General features: G+C 47.4%; 1 protein-coding gene across 1 annotated transcript in view; it reads right to left on the bottom strand.

The window, feature by feature from the left end:
* Positions 1-9,521: 9,521 nt before the first annotated feature.
* Positions 9,522-18,420, bottom strand: part of Glg1 (golgi glycoprotein 1) — a 113,781-nt gene continuing 104,882 nt past the window's right edge. The window contains exons 25-27 of the mRNA XM_029558614.1: positions 17,192-17,341; positions 16,495-16,601; positions 9,522-14,476 (exon numbers count right to left, since the gene is read on the bottom strand). Of these exons, the coding sequence (XP_029414474.1) occupies positions 14,309-14,476; positions 16,495-16,601; positions 17,192-17,341 (425 nt within the window). The 3' untranslated portion in view covers positions 9,522-14,308. The remainder of the gene's footprint in view (positions 14,477-16,494; positions 16,602-17,191; positions 17,342-18,420) is intronic.

Below are 18,420 nucleotides of genomic sequence, written 5' to 3'. Positions count from 1 at the left end.
GCCATGTCCAGTTGTGAAATGTCCTTTAACTTGGTTGCCTTCTGAAAGGATAAACACTGTTCATAAAAACCATTCATACTTGTGATAACAAAAGGCTTTGGAAAACATAGACCCATGGCTGGCTGGCTGTGCAGTACTGGCTTGATTGGGAGGAATGAGTACTTTCTTAGGTAAGAATGAACACAGTCCACCACCATGTACATGGTACACCCATGTTTATATAGAAGAGAAAAACAACCCTGTTTGCAAATAACTGCCAAGCCCTTTCCATGCTGAGATCCTGTTGCAGATTTAGCCAGTGGGCTTTTGTTTATCCAACAATTTTTTGCATTGTTCTGTAAGAGAATCCACGGGAGGATTTTACTACTACTACTACTACTACTACTACTACTACTACTACTACTACTTCTTCTACTACTTCTACTTTTTTGTCTTTTTGAAACAGGGTCTCCATGTAGCCTCAGCTGGCCTTGAACTGAGAGATCTGCCTGCCTCTGCTTGGATTAAAGGTGTGCACCACCACATCCAGCCTGGGTTTTATTATTACTTAAATAGCATACCTGGAGACTACACACACTGGTTGGAAACCAGCAGCTCCTCTTGCTCAGATCTTTGTTCCTTCTGGACACTGCCCACCCCCCTGAGGGATGGCTACTATCCAATCCCTAGAATGATATGGCTAAAACATTAATGGGCAAATAAATATGTTCTACAGGACTGATAGCTACCCAATGGGGACACAATGTCACTAGGCAGGTATGGGAACCAACTCTAATTATGGCATTGGTAGAAATACTGACTCTAAACCAGCATGGTAGCACACATCTTTAATCTCAGCACTGGGGAGGCAGAGGCAGGCGGATCTTTGAGAGTTCAAGGCTAGCCTGGTCTACAGAGTGAGTTCCAGGCCAGCTGGAGCCACAGGGAAACCCAGTTTCAAAAAGACAAAAAAAAAAAAAAACCCACAAAACTGACCCTGATCCCTGGAAAATGTAGCTGTCCTCAAGGAACCGGGAACTTGTACACATTCTAAGGGCCGGGGCGGGGGGGGGGGGATCATCTAGAAATACAGGCTACTACTCTAAAGACTTTACTTTTAAGGGGGGAAAGGGAGAGCTGTCCAGAGAAGCTGTTTGCAGGTAGTGGGTCCCTTCCTCTTTCCCATCAACCAGACTAAGTTGCACAGGTGGTACAGGTAAAAAGGATCTCAAAAACGCCCTGCCAACTTAGGAAGCTTTAAAATCTAAGGGGAGGACCCCTAAATACCCCTCAATCTTGAGAAAATACAGTGCTTTTTAAATGATTAGTGATAGAGACAGGACGGCTGGCCTCAAATTTAGAGCGATCCACCCTGCCTGCCTCCTGAGTGCTAGGATTAAAGGTGTGTGCTTCTATGTTTTAATACTTGAACTATTACCTTGCCTCATTTCCCAATCACATACCCACTGTAAAGTGTTTAATGGCAAACACAGATACTGATGCAAAAAACAAAACAAAGTATGTTTTGGCATTTACAAATTGGTTTGATGAAATGAAACCCTATGAACCCATAGTTAACAGTAAATATAGTCCAAAGTAAGTCGAAACGGGGCACTCAAGGATTAAAGCTCTTTAGTTGAGAAAGGGTGGTTATCCCTACTGCTTCTCCACTTAGTAACCAAATTCCGTCTGTTCTCAGAACCAGTCTTAAGAGCACTATGATGGATGACTCCATTTAACTATTCCCATACATTAAGGCCCCACAGCCGATACCTAATATTAAAACTGCTGACCCTGGACTGGGGATGTACTTCAGTGATAGTGCTTGCCTAGCAGGCACTTGGTCCTACACTGAACCACCAGCAGCATGCCCAACCCCAAATCACTGTTCCTATTTAATCAATGGCTGGTAAACACTGTGCGCCTATAGAGCGGGCTAATCTGTTCTCTGTGTAATTTTAATACATATCTTCCCAGGCCACCTGTGGGAAATACCCAGTCCAGTTTACAGTGTTGTCCTCATCCAGTCTTTATGTATGAACCCCAGGAGATTCATTTGATACACCAATTGAAACCCAATGCTTCTTAGTACTTCTGAACTCTGGTAGCAATCAATATACACCTCAACTCCAAATATGACCAGATACTCCTGTGTACCCCAAATTCCTTCATGGTAGGTTCTGGCTATTAGGAATGTCTCTAGATCCCCATGTTGGCCTATAGCTTCTGAATGAGATAGACCTCTTGGCTTTGGGCTCTACTATTCAGGCAACATGTAACTGGCATATCCTGAGCCTGCATCCCTTTATGTCCAACTATGCATTATGTGCTCGGTCACAGAAACAGTACCCCAAAAGCTTAAGGTTACTGAGGCCTCTCAAGGTCAGGATGGAACCAAACTTTTTATATATTCTGGTATATTCTACCTTCAGAAGGGGTAAGTTCCCACTCTTCAGACCTTTGTCAGATGCCAGGGTGCTACAAGAGGCTACCTCTACCTCACATTCCCTGACTGCTTAGGACACCTTGGGATTAACCAATTTAACAAGAATTGAAAGGCATTCATAGCTTTGATAACCACAGTACAGGATAGAATTTAGTGGAATACTGTTGCTTTCCATCTCTCAGCTAGGATGTTCCTGATTAAACACCATGCTTGTCTGAATCTGTCTGCACAGCACCTGATGTTACTTTCACATTTATAATAAACCAATAGGCCAGGACCTAAAAATGCCTCCTTTAAGGCATTAATAAAAGAGTCTAGGACTCTCCTGCTTTAAAAATACTGATGTATAAATAAGTCACACATAACCAATGGCACAACACATGACAGGTTTCTCATTCCCTTCAAAAAACATTACCACAAACTTACAGCAATGGTGTGAGCATGCACAAGACGCAAGCAAACTTGGGCAGACAGAAATGTAGCACAGAACTGTGGAAATGACTTTGTGCTCACCGTGACCTTCAACAGCAAGAGGTGAGAACAGAGGGACTGAAGTGCAGCAGGAAGGAGAGGAAAGCAGCAGGTTTGGAAGCAGAACCAAAGGACACCAACGAGGTCAAACTCAGCAAAACAAAACAGCAAGGGTTTTAAATTTTTTATATTCTCTTAAAATTGGTAAAGAAAAAAAACAAAACAAAACTGTGATAGTCTCTTCTATGAAGAATAACCTCCGCTAAATAACCTTAAGACCCAGGCTGATTCTGCTCACCTTTTTTTTCTTTGACACAGGATCTCACTAGGTAGCCATGGCTGGCCTGGAATTCCCAGAGATCCACTGGCTACTGCCTCCCAAGTGCTGGAATGGCCTTCACTACCACACCTGGCCTCTGCTCAGACCTTGCTATCATTAAGATGGCAGCTCCAGCTTTGCAGGGTGCTCACACTTATAATCCCAACACTCAGGAGGCTGAATCAGGAGAACTGTCCTAAATTCCAGATGAGCCTGGGCTATAGCAGGAGACCAGCTCAAAAAACAAACAAACAAACAATAGGGCTGGAACTCAGTGGTCAAGAGCATGGCTCCTCTTGCAGAGGACACAGGTTCGGTTCCCAGCAGCTACAAAGTCACTATCAACTGTCCATAACTCCAGTTTCAGGTGATCCGATGCCACCTTCTGGCCTCCGCCGCCACTGCACACACACACACACACACACACACACACACACACACACACACACACACACACGGTGCACTTTATGCACACACACTGTGCACTTTACCACAGGCAAAACTCATACACATAATTTTTTTTGTCTTTTTGAGACACCAGGCCCAACCATAAGAATTATATTTTAAACCACAACAAATGTGCCAGCACTTGTAGGGCGTAGTGGAGCACGCCTTTAATCCCAGCACTCAGAGGCAGAGGCAGGCGGATTCCTGTGAGTTCAAGGTCAGCCTGGTTTACATAGTGAGTTCCAGGCCAGCTGGGGCTACAGGGAGACCCTGTCTCAAAAAGACAAAAAAAATAAAAATAAAAAAAAAAAGTGCCAGCACTAACACAGCTCCTGAGCTTTTGCTCTAATTACTGCCACAGGCGAGTTGCTGGTTACAAAGACTGGGGGGAAATGTTGATTGATGCATTTCCCACACGTGCCTCAGTGGAATCAAGACTACCTTACCCACAGCAGAATCTGTCTTATCTGTCTCTGGGCATTCTGGTTCTGGTGCAAGATGCTGTATTCTTCAACGACCGCACAGGAAGATCAATAGGGTTTTAAAGTGTTATGCCAGGGGTGGTGGCACACGCCTTTAATCCCAGCGCACAAGAGGCAGAGGAGTTCAAAGCCAGCCTGGGTCTACACAGTTGAGTTCCAGGCCAGCCTGGGGCTACAGGGAGAACCTGTCTCAAAAAGACCAAAATCTCTGTCACTGAAAAGTGGACCCTTTGGGCTGTCTCCCCACCTGGGCCCCTGACCACATCACCATCCCTGTACATCATGCTTACAGCATGCATAAAGTGGGCTTGGAGACCGCGGATGCCAATCTGGGTATCACACACAACAGTCCCCTAAGGTCACCCACTGGAAAGCCCACGGCCCCTGATTTAGACATTGAGAGGTGATTTCCGCCGGACTCCACAGCAGTCTTAATCACTATTAAAAGGTAGTAAAGCACAGGCGAACCGCCCGTTTCAGGCGGGGAAACACTGCCACCTGCAGAGACGTGGGACAAGTAGCAGGGTATGGTGGGGGCGGGGGCGGGGGCCTGTGCCCCCAGACCGAGGGCAGCCTGCAGCGAGGCCCGGGCCGCTCAGCCAAGAGCCCACCCAGGCCCGGGGCGGCCGACGCGGGTCCTCGAGACCCGCACAGCTCCGCTCACTCAATTCCGGCGCCAAGCGCACCGCCTCGGAGCCTAGGGAATAGCCGGGAGCCCGAGCCAGCGAGGACGGCCGCCCGGGAGCCCAGAGCGTAAGGACAGCAGTGTGCAGGACGCGGGAGTCCGCGGGTCACCGAGGCCGCGCGGACCAGCAGGTCGCAGCCACTCGGAACCGCCCGTGGCCGCCTCCTTACCTCACTCGGCCGCGGGCTGTGCGCTCGGCTACGCCCCGGCGGAAGTGAGGCGCGGCACAAGGGCTGAGGAGGGTCGCCGCAAGCCGGAAACCCGCACAGGACATGGGGAAGGGCGGGACGTCGCGGCGGAAAGTTCCGGGAGCTGGGGGCCCGCGACCTTCCGCGCTTTACGGCCCGCGGCGAGGGTACGGCGCGCGCGCCCCCCTCCGCGCCAGCGCCTTGACGTCACCGAGGCGGTCCCGCCCCCGCACGTGGGCTTGTTTGGGTCTCGGGAGGCCCCGCCCTCCGGCGACGTCTCCGCCTCTGCCACGATGGCGGCGCGCGAGCTGCTCGACTTATGATGGGTCCTGGCGCCCTGGCCTCCCACCGGCTCGGGTTCTGCGGGCTGAGCCCGACGTGCGAGCCAGGGACGGTCCCGCTACAGCGCGGGGACCTGTTCTGCCCAGCCAGGCCTGCGTCCGGTCCTGCTCTGGTGGGTCGGCAGCCCAGAGCCACATCCCGGCCAGGCGTGCCAGGCTTTCTCGGACCGGTGCTCGGCGCTGTTCCCGGGACTCGCTCCAGGCCTCGCTTGGCGAGGCTGAGCGGAATGGAGCGGAAAGCTTGCTTTATTTTCAGCACTTCATCCAGTATCGCTAGAAATGGTGTAACTACCACCTCACCTTGTAAGCTCTGTAGTTACCCGTCTTTTATTTAGGCCTATCTTGCTACAGAACCTAATCTTGGGGCATTATTGTTGGCCAGGTAGCGTCCTGGGTGATGGGTTCCAGCAAATGAAGGTAAGAGTTCTGAAAATAATGGTCCAAATACTGCTGCACCACGAAGTCCTTCATTGCACATCCTGCGTGTTTTATAACCCGTCTCACTAGCCGGTAAATTTCCCCAAGAGTGGTGGTGGTGGACTCAGCTCTGCCCTTCCTCATAGCTGATGCTTTCAGGTTCAAAGCTTGTGGGTGCCTGTGCTAGATGAATGCTTTCCTACTTTAGCCAGTTGTTAGAGACCGGTCAGAAGAGACACTGCTAGAGAAGTGTTTCCGATGCCCAGATTCGGGAAGAAAACATCACAAGTTTCTGTGAGCAATCTGCCTCATCTTTCTAGCCTTTTAGACTTTCTCTACAGGAGACTGACATGAGACACAATTGGGGGTACAGAAGCAAGGTGCAACATTGGCTGCTTTCCCTATCACCATTATTAGTTCTCCATTATGCTTTTTTTTTTTTTTTTTTTTTTTTTTTTTTTTTGCTTTTTGAGATAAGGTCTCCCTGTAGCCCCCCGGTTCTGAACTCATATTGCAGACCAGGGTCGCCTTGATGTCACACAGATCTGCCCGCCCCTGCCTCCAGAGCGCTAGGATTAAAGGCATGCAGCATCATTATAAACTTTTAGGTTCAAAAGGTTTTTGAATTATCAATGCCACATTTTGTCCTCTGGTTTCTCACAACTGCTAGCGCACGTTTGGATGCAATCTGCAGTGATGTAGCGGCCTTGGTGTGTAGCTCAGGCTGGAGTACAACTTGCTATGTTTGAACTAATTCTGCCTCACTCTCCCTAGTGCTGGGCCACCAAGCCTTGCATTGGTTTTCTGGTCTTCATTGTTCATCTTTTCCCTTCATAAGACAAGGTTCCATGCACCTGAGGCTGGCCTGGAACTTCCCTGTGTAGCCAGAGACGACTTTAAACTTCTGATGCGGCTGCCTTTACCTCCTGAGTTCTAGGATTGCAGGTATAAAACACCATGCCTGACTCACCCCGCAGTGCTGGGAATTCATCTCTAGGCTCCACCCATCTAAACAACAAATTCAGTAAATTTACCAAGCTATGCAACTACCACAACAATCCAGTCCTAGAATATTTTTCACCACCCTAATGAGATCTTCTGTGTCCTTTAATTGTTTTAAGATAAGTCATCAGGCTTGGTGGCAGGTCCCTTGACCCACCAAGCCATCTTGCTGATTCACACCACTTCCTTTTTAAAAAATATATTTTATGTGAATGAGTGTTATGCCTGAATATAAGTGCACCCATGTCATGCAGTGCCCGTAGAGGACAGAAGAGGCTCTCGGATCCCCTGGATGTTAGCCGCCGTGTGGGTGCTGGGATTCGAACTCAGGTCTTCTGCAAGAACAGTCAGTGTTCTTAACTGCTGAGCTATTTCTCCAGCCCCTCACACCATTTTTTTGGCTACCTCAACACATTTCTGTCTTTTGTGTAAATCTTCATTAGGCTAAAATATCTATTTGCTTCCTGATTTAGTCACCAAAACATGGGTTACTTAAGAATGTTATTTTCTAAATATTCCAGTATATTTTCCCAGTTGTTGATTGCAAACTTAATTCCTTTGCAGTTGACAAATGTATTTGGATAACTTGAGCTCTTTCAAATGTGTGGCTCAAGGTCTGGTCTAACTTGAGATGTTCCATGGAAAGAAATGGTATTTACCTCTTCTGTCACTTCCTTCTTGCATTTCTATTGCTTCCATCCAGCATCATTTAACGCTTCTCAAGATCTTTCATTAGGAATCATTTCACACAAGTCTGATGCTGCTGACAAATTCTTTCAGCTTGTCAGAGAATGTCGGTTTTTTTTTTTTTAGTCTTTTTGAGACACGGTCTCCCTGTAGCCCCAGCTGTCCTGGAACTCACTATGTAGACCAGGCTGGCCTTGAACTCACAGGGATCCGCCTGCCTCTGCCTCCCAGGTACTGGGGTTAAAGGCGAGCGCCAACACGCCCGGCTGTATTTGCTTTTATGCTGAGATCAGAGGAGGAAGACAGGTGTCCTGCTCCATCATGCTCCACTTTATCCCCTTGAGACAGGGTCTCACACTTCACCTGGAGGTTGTCTTTCTTTTCCAGTTAGGTTGGCTGGCTGGCAAACCCCAGAAATCCTGCTGTCCCTTGTCCCCATACTCCCACCTCAATTCAGGGGTTACAGGCCTAGCTTTTACCCTGGGTGTTGGGAATCCAAACTCAGGCCTTCATGCTTGTCCAGCCAAGTGTTCTTACCTACTGAGCCACCTTCCTAGTTTCCTGTCTTTAAAGAGTAGCTCCATTGTGGATAAAGTTCTAGGTTGGCAGGTTTAAAAAAAATTGTGTGTGTGTGGGGAGGGCGGTACATGAGCTCACTGCTCATATGGTGTTCAGGAGGGAGTAGGTTTTCTCCTTCCACCATGTGGGTCCTGGGAACTGAATCAGGTTGTGAGGCTTGGCAGTGTGAGCTTTAACCTGATCAGCCATCTTCCTGGTAGGTTGGCAGATCTGTAAAATGCCTTTATTGGTTTTGGATTTCATGGTATTCTCTTTTTTGGGGTAACACCCTCTCAGTCTTAGCCCCTTGCAAACAAATGCTAAATGCCTTGAGGACTGAAGCTGACCAAGACTCTTAAAAGAAAAATCTTCATCCATGAAGCTTGAGAGTGGGATGATTCACTCTGCTTAAGGAAGAAGCTAAATAGTGTTTTCCCAACAAGCCAGAGCCAATGACCCATATCTTCCTTACGTTGAGTACTGGGACAAGGAGCCACACCCTGGACCCCACTTCACAAACATCAAGAGCCTCTGGAACCAGCATCTTCATACCTAGGACTCTGCCAAGGCTCTAGACAAGGGAGCACTGAAGTCAGGACCCAGGACTCACAAGGCCCTCAAATGCTTTGGTCTTTCCTTCTCTACTCTTCACTTTCTCTGGATCTCTAACCCTAAGTGACAGCTGCTGGCCCAAACATGAACAAGTGCAAAGAGCCTGGGACCCAGGCCACTGCCTCCTTTCTCACTCCATATCCCATCATAAGGTTACAGCACAATTACCTCAAGAGTTCCCTGCTACCACCAGGCAAATTCATTAGGCTATTAATTTTTTTTTTTTTTTTTTTTTGGTCTTCTTGAGACAGGGTCTCTGTATAGCCCCAGCTGGCCTGGAACTCACTATGTAGACCAGGCTGGCCTCGAATTCACAGAGATCTGCCTGCCTCTGCCTCCTGAGTGCTGGGACTAAAGGCATATGCAACCACGCCAGCCAGGCTATTAACTTAATACCCAGATACAGATTTGCTCTGTGGAGAGCCAGAGAGGCAAAAGCAAAGTCTCAGGGAAGACCTCCACTGACCCTGGGTAGTTAAGAGAGGTCCCAAAAAGAAGGTACTGGCAAGAGTTGAGATCAGGAGCCTCTATAGGGCCAGCTATCCATGTGCTGGATCCCTAGGAGAGGCTCCATGCCTGTATCTGCCCCAGTAGAGCCTTACACACATGGGAAGGATGAGTAAGTAATTCAGGATGCATCACCCCGAGTTGGAAAACCCAAAATGCGACTTCCAGCTCTGCCATGGCACACTGAAAAGGGGATGGAGGTTCCCTTCCCTCCAAAATCCTGTGGTCCTACTCTGCCGGACCCTGTAAGCCAGGAACCAAGGCACTTGGTGGCAAGGTTTGTGAGCCTCAGTTGTCAAGTTCAGTCCTGCTCACAGCTCTATAAACTTGTACTAGCTGAGGAGGTGGTTGGAGATTCCTTCCAGTTATCACAGAGAAGATTTAACAAGTACAAACCTGCGAACTCTTTATTAAATTCTCCCATTTCATCTGTACAGAAAAAAATGCACATTATGTTCAGAATCTCAGTAACATCTCAAAATTACACAGCATGAACATGTAAAAACAAGGAACTGCTGGGATTTTATACATAGAAAGGAAACCCATTTACAAAAGAGGCCTGTTAGTTGTACTTTTCTTCCCCCCTTTAAAAAAAAAAAAAAGCCCTAAAAGGAAAACCATGAAAACAAGTTAGAGGCCTAAGATTTTCACAGCACTTGCTGTGCAACTGTTTTCCTGCCACAACTGCCCTGTGCTAGGAGCAAGTCTCAGGAAGCCTGCTGCTGCCCAGTGTGCTGTCAAGTGACCTGGGACCTGCTCTGGCAAAGGACCCTATGCTGTGAGGTCCAGGGATCAGTTCTGGGTTTAGAGGAGGCAAAATTTGATACAGAGGCATGGTCAGCACACCTCCTCACCTGGGAAGCTCTTTACTACCTGGTACCCAGCGCCCAGGTAGGAGATGACGAAGGAAGAGACTTGTTAGGAAGGATCCTGTCACCACTTGCCTGTCCATTTGTGCTCTGAGTGACAAACAGCCGAGTCCCTACAGCAATCTCACTGGACACCCAGGAGGTGTGTGTCACCCTTCTATCTTGGTTTGTTTACAATTCACTGTTGTCTCATGTCTGGGTAGTAAGAAGGGAAATTTGGCTTCACAAACCCTAACAGGTGACCCCAGTCCTCTCTAGTGGAGGAGTCAAACGGGGAGTGTGGCAGGATAGATCTCAAACCAAAGACATGAAGGGAAAGGGAGGCCAGAACACTAGATCCAGGTGCAGCCCTCTGGGAACCAAAGCCAAGTGGGGCAGAGGTGAGTTAAGACACATATCCTAAGGACCCAAAAGAACCCAGGTCACATCCTACAAAACCACTGTGTGCCCAATAGTGAGAAATCTCAGAGCACATTCTGAGCTTTGGGGATTTTCAAACTCATAAGAAGCTAACTATCAAGATGTACATAATTCCAAGTCACCAGCTTCTTGAGGTTCTATGGACCTGATTTAGGCTGCAGATGCCAGGCTGGGCTGGCTAACTTCTGAGGGATTTGGGCCAGTATCTAAGAGAGCCTGATACACGTGGAGGAAACTTTGTTTTGTTTTGGGACAGAGGAAGGAATGGGAAGGCAAGGTCTCAGGCTTGAGACCAGCTTAGAGTGGAGGCCCCAGAAGCCCCCTGTGGTTCATTATAGGAGGGCCTTTGGGATGGAGGGTTTTCCAGAAGTCATACTGATGATACCCAAGAGTCAATCTTGGGAAGGGTGAGGGACACTAATCACATAATTCCCTTGCTAATGTGTCCAATAAACATCAACATCCTTGCCATCAGATTTTCCTATCAGTTGGCTTTAGGAAACGGGAAGATAAAACTGTAACTTTCTATCCCACCTGGACAGTAGACTATTCACCACACTTTTCCGGCCCCATACTGGAGGAGATGCCCAATTTTAAGAACAGGACAAGGCAGTCATGGTGCCTGCAACAGGCTCTGTCATCACCTGCTCACTACATGCCATTTCACTGGTCATGCTTCTACCTTGGGATGCACTGGCTCAGTAAGCCACAGGCTAGGGCTGGAACTGATAGCTAGATGGTGTCTGGGAAGGCAGAAGTCTGTCTCAGGGGTAGACCCAGACTGGTATGCCTCCCATTGGCACATCTTGCTAGCAGACCTGTCTTGAGACAGCAGCAACAGCAGAGAAATCCAGGGACTTGTCGGTAATGATGTTTCTTGCTCCCAGAGCAACCAAAACCTTTCCCTGGGAGAAGCCCCATCAGAGGAGGTTAGTCTGATTCTTGGTGTTCAGATCTCTGACCTCTTGGTTCACGGTGGCCTTGGCTGAGTTTTTAGAGCCAGCAGAGGGTAATGCTGTACTAAGAGTTCCTGAGACACTGACATGAGCTGGCAAAGCCAGACCACTGCTGTCCTTTTCAGCAAGTGCCTGAAGCCTTGGCCTTCCTGCTTATGGGCACGATACAAGTAGAGCGAAAGGCCAGGGTCTGTTTTCGGCTCTCATGGTAGGGTCTGGATTCTCAATGATCTAACTCATATCAATGACTGACCTATGAGGCTAGAGCCACTACATTAGGCCTACAAAATGAGCTACAGAATGGATGTGCTGGCCCCCCTAGACAAAGACAAGAAAAACTTGCAAAAAGACCCAGCCTGAGACCCTCAAGAGCCAGTCATGGGAAACTACTCCAAGGAAGATAGATGATGAATACTTCCTTACACTAAGCAAGTCAAGGTAACAGCTATTTTTTTCATTCTGATCATTTCTAATGGCAAATATTTCAGGACCCAAACTCATCAAAACCCGTCGTAGACTCAACCAAATCTGCTGTAGACAATGACTCCTGTCTGATCAGAAACAAGAGAACTATCGAGACACGTTAGAAACACAAGGTGGTTTTACATATGTTGGAAGGAGGCTGCAGGGGTCAGAGTGATGATCCCACCCTAGACTTTTTTGGGGGGTCTTTTTGAGACAGGGTTGCCCTGTAGCCACAGCTGACTTGGATCTGCTGTGTGGACCAGGTTGGCCTCAAACTCACAGAGATCCGCCTGCCTCTGCCTGAGTGCTGCAATTAAAGGCATGCACTACCAAGCCCAGATGATCCCACTTAGTTTGCTGGTGAACATCAATGTGATCCTGAACCACAGTGACATTCCACTTCTGGGTGTCAGCTCTAGTGCCCAACTGAGAACCCTGGAGAAGGAGGGGGCCTCAGAACCAGCTCAGACCAGTTAGCAGAGTGCAAGGTGCTGCTTGCACAAGCAGGTGTTGTCTCATCAGACTCAAGAATCCCAGAAGGGCTCCAGAGAATCTGGAAGCCCCTAAAAGCATGACTTAGGGGACAGGCAGCTTACAAGTTCCCCTTGACAACTTCAATTGTCCTATACAGGTGGCATGGCCTTTGGAACTCTCTGCCACCAGAAAAGGCAGAAAAGAAAGGGAGGGAGGAATGGAGGGAGGGGAGGAAAACCACAGTATTCAAATGACTGTCAGATCAGACAAGGAGTGATTTGGAGCAACTGATCTAAAACTGACACAACTTGCACTGAACATATTTCAGGGAAGACACACGTTCAGGTACCATAGCACTCGTAGGTGCAAATGGGAAGCAGAGGAGTAAGGGCACCACAAAGGAGCCTCGGTCTATGTGGACAGTTTTAGGCACATGATTTATAATACTTTGTGGACATCTAACAGGTTAATAAAATATATATTATATAAATATATCTCCTACTGTACATGCTGCCCTCCTGTACAGCCACTATGACTCCATATCCCAAACTCAACCAAAGGTGAACCAGGATGAACTGTAATGCCTAGGCTCCTCCCTCTTATGCCCCAACCCTTTCGTTTTTATACTGGAGGAATGAGGGAAGATGGCTGGGAATCCTGCTCCTGTAAAGCTCAGATTCTGGAAAGGTTGATAAATCACCAAAATACAACATTTAGCCAGTGCCTACCAGAGTGGGTACACACAGCAAATGGACAGAAAATGAACGGAGGAAATCCTCCATCTTTAATGCAATCACTTTCCACATTCCTCCACATGGGGGCACAGAGGAGCTTGTCTGGGAATCTGCCAGGAGCGTGCAGAAAGTCAGGCTGCACAGCCAGTCACACCCTGAGACCCTGCTAAATCTTTAGAAGCGACTATTTCTGGCCTGTAATACAGCTCAAAAACTAAAGTGAAGTGAGTCTGACACCTGTTCCTCCGTGTCCTGCCACCCACACCCTAGTCTCAGAGGTCCTATCCCCCACCCAGTCACTGCCTCTGATGAGGCAGAGAACTTCCAGAGTGACCTGATGCTCAGCTCAGCAGGGTCCACAAAGATGTGACAGCTCCATACCATCCTGGAGGAGGAAGACAATGTCCAGGATCCTGCTGGCTGTAGAAATAAGTTTCTCAGTGCAGACCAGTGGACTGTCCTGCTTGACAGACTTCTGCTCCTTCCCTAGCCACTTGCCATTCATTGGCCTAGGGAGGCTTATGCCTCTGCACTGCAGTGGGGAGGTGACAGAAATTCCTGTTGCTGTGGAACTGTGTCCAACAGTGGTTCATTCGGATGGGAGCTGGGCAGTATTGGTGCTTCAGCAGAAGCAAACAGGACCCAAAGCAGGCTGCTTAGTGTTTCCCACTACTTGGTGAAGTCCCCTGCCTTGAGGTAGTCCAAAGATGCTTCTGGGAGATGAGCCAGACATTTCAATGATCAGATTTGCATCTCCTCCAAGTCCTACTGTCACCTGACAAAGTTACATGAGAAATAACCCCGCTGTTCAAGTCAAAAGTGAAGGAGATGTGTTACTATATACACGTTTTCCTTTAAAATTTTTTTTGTCTTTTCTTTTTTTTCTTGTCTTTTTTTTTTTTTTTTTAAAAAGCATTTGAGTTGCAGGTCAGGTGAGTTGATTCTAGAAGTTCTGTTGGTATGAGAGAGACTTGTCTACAAGCAGATAAACCCAGTTTCTCCAACAAAGGCTACCACCAAAGTGGCCAGTTGCTGATGCTGCAAGGACAGCTGGGTGGCGAGGAGGACAAAGAGGAGGAGGTCATGGATGTGGCCAGGTCTGGACGTGACAATGCAGTGGGCACCTGCTGCTGCTCTACTGTGGGTCTGGTGTCACCTCTTTAGAAGGGCGAGGTGAGCGGGTACACTATACAGAAAGGCTGTACAACTGGGCACTGGGCAGGTAGTTCCTTTGATGGTCAAGGTGGCTCTACCTGTCCTTGAGCTCTCGTGTCACACGCTTGGTGATCCGCCCACACATCAGGCCAATTAGAAACAATATGCAGATGCTCCCACTGATCACAGATAAGATGTAGTTCTTTGAAGGCGATGTCATCACTTGCATGGCAAGATCAGAGAAGCCATCTGCTGGGGCCACCTGGAAGGAAACAGCAATATGACCTGAGGGAAAGTTAAGCAGGTAGCAGGTAAAGCTGTGTCTAATTTGTTCCCTAAAGTCCTAGTTTACGTCTTTTATTTTTCCTTTTCATTTTTAAGCCAGGTGTGGTGGTCCATGCCTTTAATCCCAGCACTCAGGAGGCAGAGGCAGGGGGATCTCCTTGAGTTTGAGGCCAGCCTGGTCTACATAGGGAGTTCCAGGCCAGCTGGGGCTACAGAGAGACCCTGTCTTAAAAAAGACAAAAAAATTTTTTTAATTGTATTATTATTCTTCAGTGCTTGTTTTGTTAGGGAAAGAGGAATTTACTGCTTGTTTGAATATACTGCTTGTCTGAATTTACTGCCTGAATTTACTGCTTGTAACCAGTTAACTCAACTGGAGACACAGGCATCCGGAGATAGGGGCAATCGCTACAGCCCTCCCCCCGGAGCCTGACCTGATCTGTGTCATGTCACGTAGACAGGTCTGGCTTACACAAGATAACAGAAAAGAGTCGTGCCAGGCACAATACCATCCCTCCCCGATTGGGACACCTAAAGGGAGTTGTAACATTTTTCTTAAAGTTATTGGCTTTTGTGTAACGGTTGTGGAAGCCTATATAATCTTTACCTAAAATTGCCTCAGGGTCGATTGCTCTAACCAAACCTGCGTGTCTTGGAAGGACGGTCGGCCCCAGCTAGCTGGTTTAATAAAACTCTGTTTGATTTTTGCATCTCCATACTCGTGCATTTGTTCTCCAGAAGAGTCCCACCGAGTCACGGACACTAACAGTTTGATGTGTATATGTGGGTATATTCATGCTGCCAGGAGGCACATGAAGAGGTTGGAAGATACTTCCTGGAGTCACTTCTCTCCATCTACCTTTAAGTAGGTTCCAGGGTTTGAACTCAGGTTTAGGCTTCTGTGGCAAGCATTCTTACTTGCTGAGCCATCTTGTTGAACCCTATATATAGCCTTTATTTTGAGGAGAAAGAAGAGGACAAGGAAACTAACAGAGCTATAAATGCATATGTCTATCAACTATCTACAATTAGATACCGAAAGATACAAAGAGGTACTATCATCCCTAAGTCCTTCACAGTGCCCATGCCGTTAATTCACTAACAGCTCCTCGCACTGTGGACATCACCGTGTCAAGCTGGGCAAGGGCTCTGCTGTTTTCACCCCTTCAGTGTTGGTACCAGGTCAGCAGGTCAAACTCATTACACGTGATGGCCCTGTGGCCTGGGGTCCTCATGCCTTGCCCAAGGTCATGGGTTTTCATATATTCTGATTTAAGCTCTTCATCATGTTTGCCAATTAAAAAAAAAAAACTAACAATGGTTTATATAATGACAAAATATACTTAACCATATGCTAATCTGTGGCTATTTATGGTTTAGCCTGTTTCCATCCTCTATTCTCACTGTCTTCTCCAATGAACCATTCACTGTGCTATCCTGTGAGAGAATCAGTAACAAAAGGTTCCCTAAGTGCACACAAAGCTGTTCTTTTAAGTATCAGCCTGGGATGCTGGGAGAAGCGTGGCCCAGAGAAACCTACATTCATTCCATGTATATGGGACAGAGTAGGCCAGTGTGAGATTAAAGAATTCTGTGAGAAAACAAGCAGTGAATCACCGAGTCACTGCCACAATTCTACCTTTTGTCTCAGAGCACAAAGCAGTGAGGAAGACCAGCTCCTTCTACCTGGGACTTCAGAGGAGACTTTCGTCCCTGGGGAGGAGTGAAGGGAGGTTTGTCTATAGTGACAAATCCCTTCAGGGTTGGGCTCTGGGTAAATGAGTACAAAAAGTGGTGGTTTGACAAAGCATTGCAGACCCAGTCTGGGGCAAGGGTGGAGAGTGGCTTCAGGTTCAAGTCACATTTCAGAGGTGTACTGACTGATTTTTGGAATAAAACTGCTGCTAGATTTCCAGGAAAAACAAGCCCAGTGAAGGACCCCACAGAGAGGAAAACTGACAGAGGAACCTGCTATCCCAGAGCCTCTGTCTTTACCTTGGCTGCATAACTCCACATTTCAATTCGGTCGTTGAGGCGCTTTTTGCACTCCGGCTGTAACCTCACCCGCTTATCCTCTAAGGCCTCCATTAGACAGGACATCTCTATGGGAGCAAACAATAAAGAAAAGTCTTCAACTGTAGAGTACAGAAACACTTCTGCGAAGTTAGGAGAAGAACTCCAACTACAAAGAACTTGGCTCTTTAGGACCAACCAAGTCAAACTCTCTCCAGGAACCTTGATCGAGACCCCACACGGTAAGGATGGAGTGTGGCTTCCAGGGTTGGCTGCTCAGATCTCTCTTAAAATCTCTCTTATGTTCAGTGGGTATCCTTTGATCAGAAACAAACTACATCACCCAAGTTTCAAGACTCCCAGAAGCTGCCACCTGCTGTGGTCTGAAGGAATCTTAGCATAGAAAGGGAAAGGAGAACATGTTGATGACTGAACTTCTGATTCCATAATTACGAAAATTCCCTTTTGACTAAATTTGTGACTCTGGTCAATTCTAACCTGCAGGATTATTCCTAAATTCACTGTCACCAAGGCCTAGCCTTCCCATCAACCATGTCTCCAGGGGATGCTGTTTGTGGCTGGATCACAGCCACAGGACAGAGTAGCTGCAACTGCTAACTGACTGATTCTTTGTCCTCCCAGGAGAGCTCAGACAGAAGAGTGAACAAACATAACTTACGACGCCCCCGGCCAGGTGTGATAGCTGCACAGTGGTGCTTAATGTCCAGCGCACATGCTGTGTGAAGAACTGGGTCCACAAAGATGTCTGCTTTGCTTTCCTTAAGCATGTTTAACACTTCCTGAAAAGGGAAGGTCATTTTGAATAGAACTTATGTAGAGGAAATATCAGATCTGTTGACTAAGAACACTCTCTATAGTATGCAAATAAACAGGCCAAAGACAGAAGGTGGCAGAAATTACTCTGAGATAGCTGGTTACATGGCCAATACGCACAGCAGACTTTGGCATCCAATTTAATCAACTCCCTCTGAGGAATCCAGTGTGGGCTGAAGAAAGCCAAGGGTATGAAGCACATGCTGAGATGATTGGACAGTGATTCTTGACATGCTGGCATGATACATTATTAGTAGTAGTTTTAATTTTTTTTGGTTTTCTGAGACAGGGTCTCCCTGTAGCCCCAGATGGCCTGGAACCTGCTATATAGACCAAGCTGGCCTCGATCTCACAAAGATCCACCTGCCTCTGCCTGGGTTTAAAGGTGTGTGTCACCCATACTCCACCAATTATTTTATTTTTTTATGTGTATAAGTGTATTGCCGCCTGCATGTATGTAAGTGCACCCGTGTTGTACAATGCCCAAGGAAGTCAGAAGAGGGCAGTGGATTCCCCTGGAACTGGACTTATGGACAGTTGTTAGTCACCATGTGAGTGCTGGGAATTGAACCCAGGTCCTCTGCAAGAGCAGCCACCGGCCATCTCTCCAGACCCCTTATTGTTACTATTTTAAAGGTTTATTTTTATTTTACATATATGAGCATTTGCCTGCATGTATGTACATGCACCACATGCATGCCTGGTGCCCATGGAGGCCAGAAGAGGGGTGTTAGAGTCCTTGAAACTGGAGTTACAGGTGGTTGTGAGCAGCAGTGTAGGGGCTGGGAACTAAACTCAGGTCCTCTGCAAGAGTAGCTAGTGCTCTCAACTGCTGAGCTACCTTTCCAGCCCTCCATTATTTTAAAGCACCTACATGCTAGTATTTTTATTGATACAATACAGCTCTTCTGTTACTTTAGGAAACCTAAAAAAAGGGAAATCTGAAAATCAGACTAATAGGCTATATATTAAAATTCTTAATCCAATTAGGGTTAAGAATATATTTGGCTATGCTGGGCATGGTGGTGCACGCCTTTATTCCCAACACTCAGGAGGCAGAAGCAGGCAGAACTC

The sequence above is a fragment of the Nannospalax galili genome, unplaced genomic scaffold (assembly GCF_000622305.1).
Source record: "Nannospalax galili isolate Female #2095 unplaced genomic scaffold, S.galili_v1.0 scaffold568, whole genome shotgun sequence".
Taxonomy (NCBI): Eukaryota; Metazoa; Chordata; class Mammalia; order Rodentia; family Spalacidae; genus Nannospalax; species Nannospalax galili.
The sequence above is the reverse complement of the archived record's forward strand: the minus strand, read 5'-3'. Positions and strand labels throughout refer to the sequence as shown.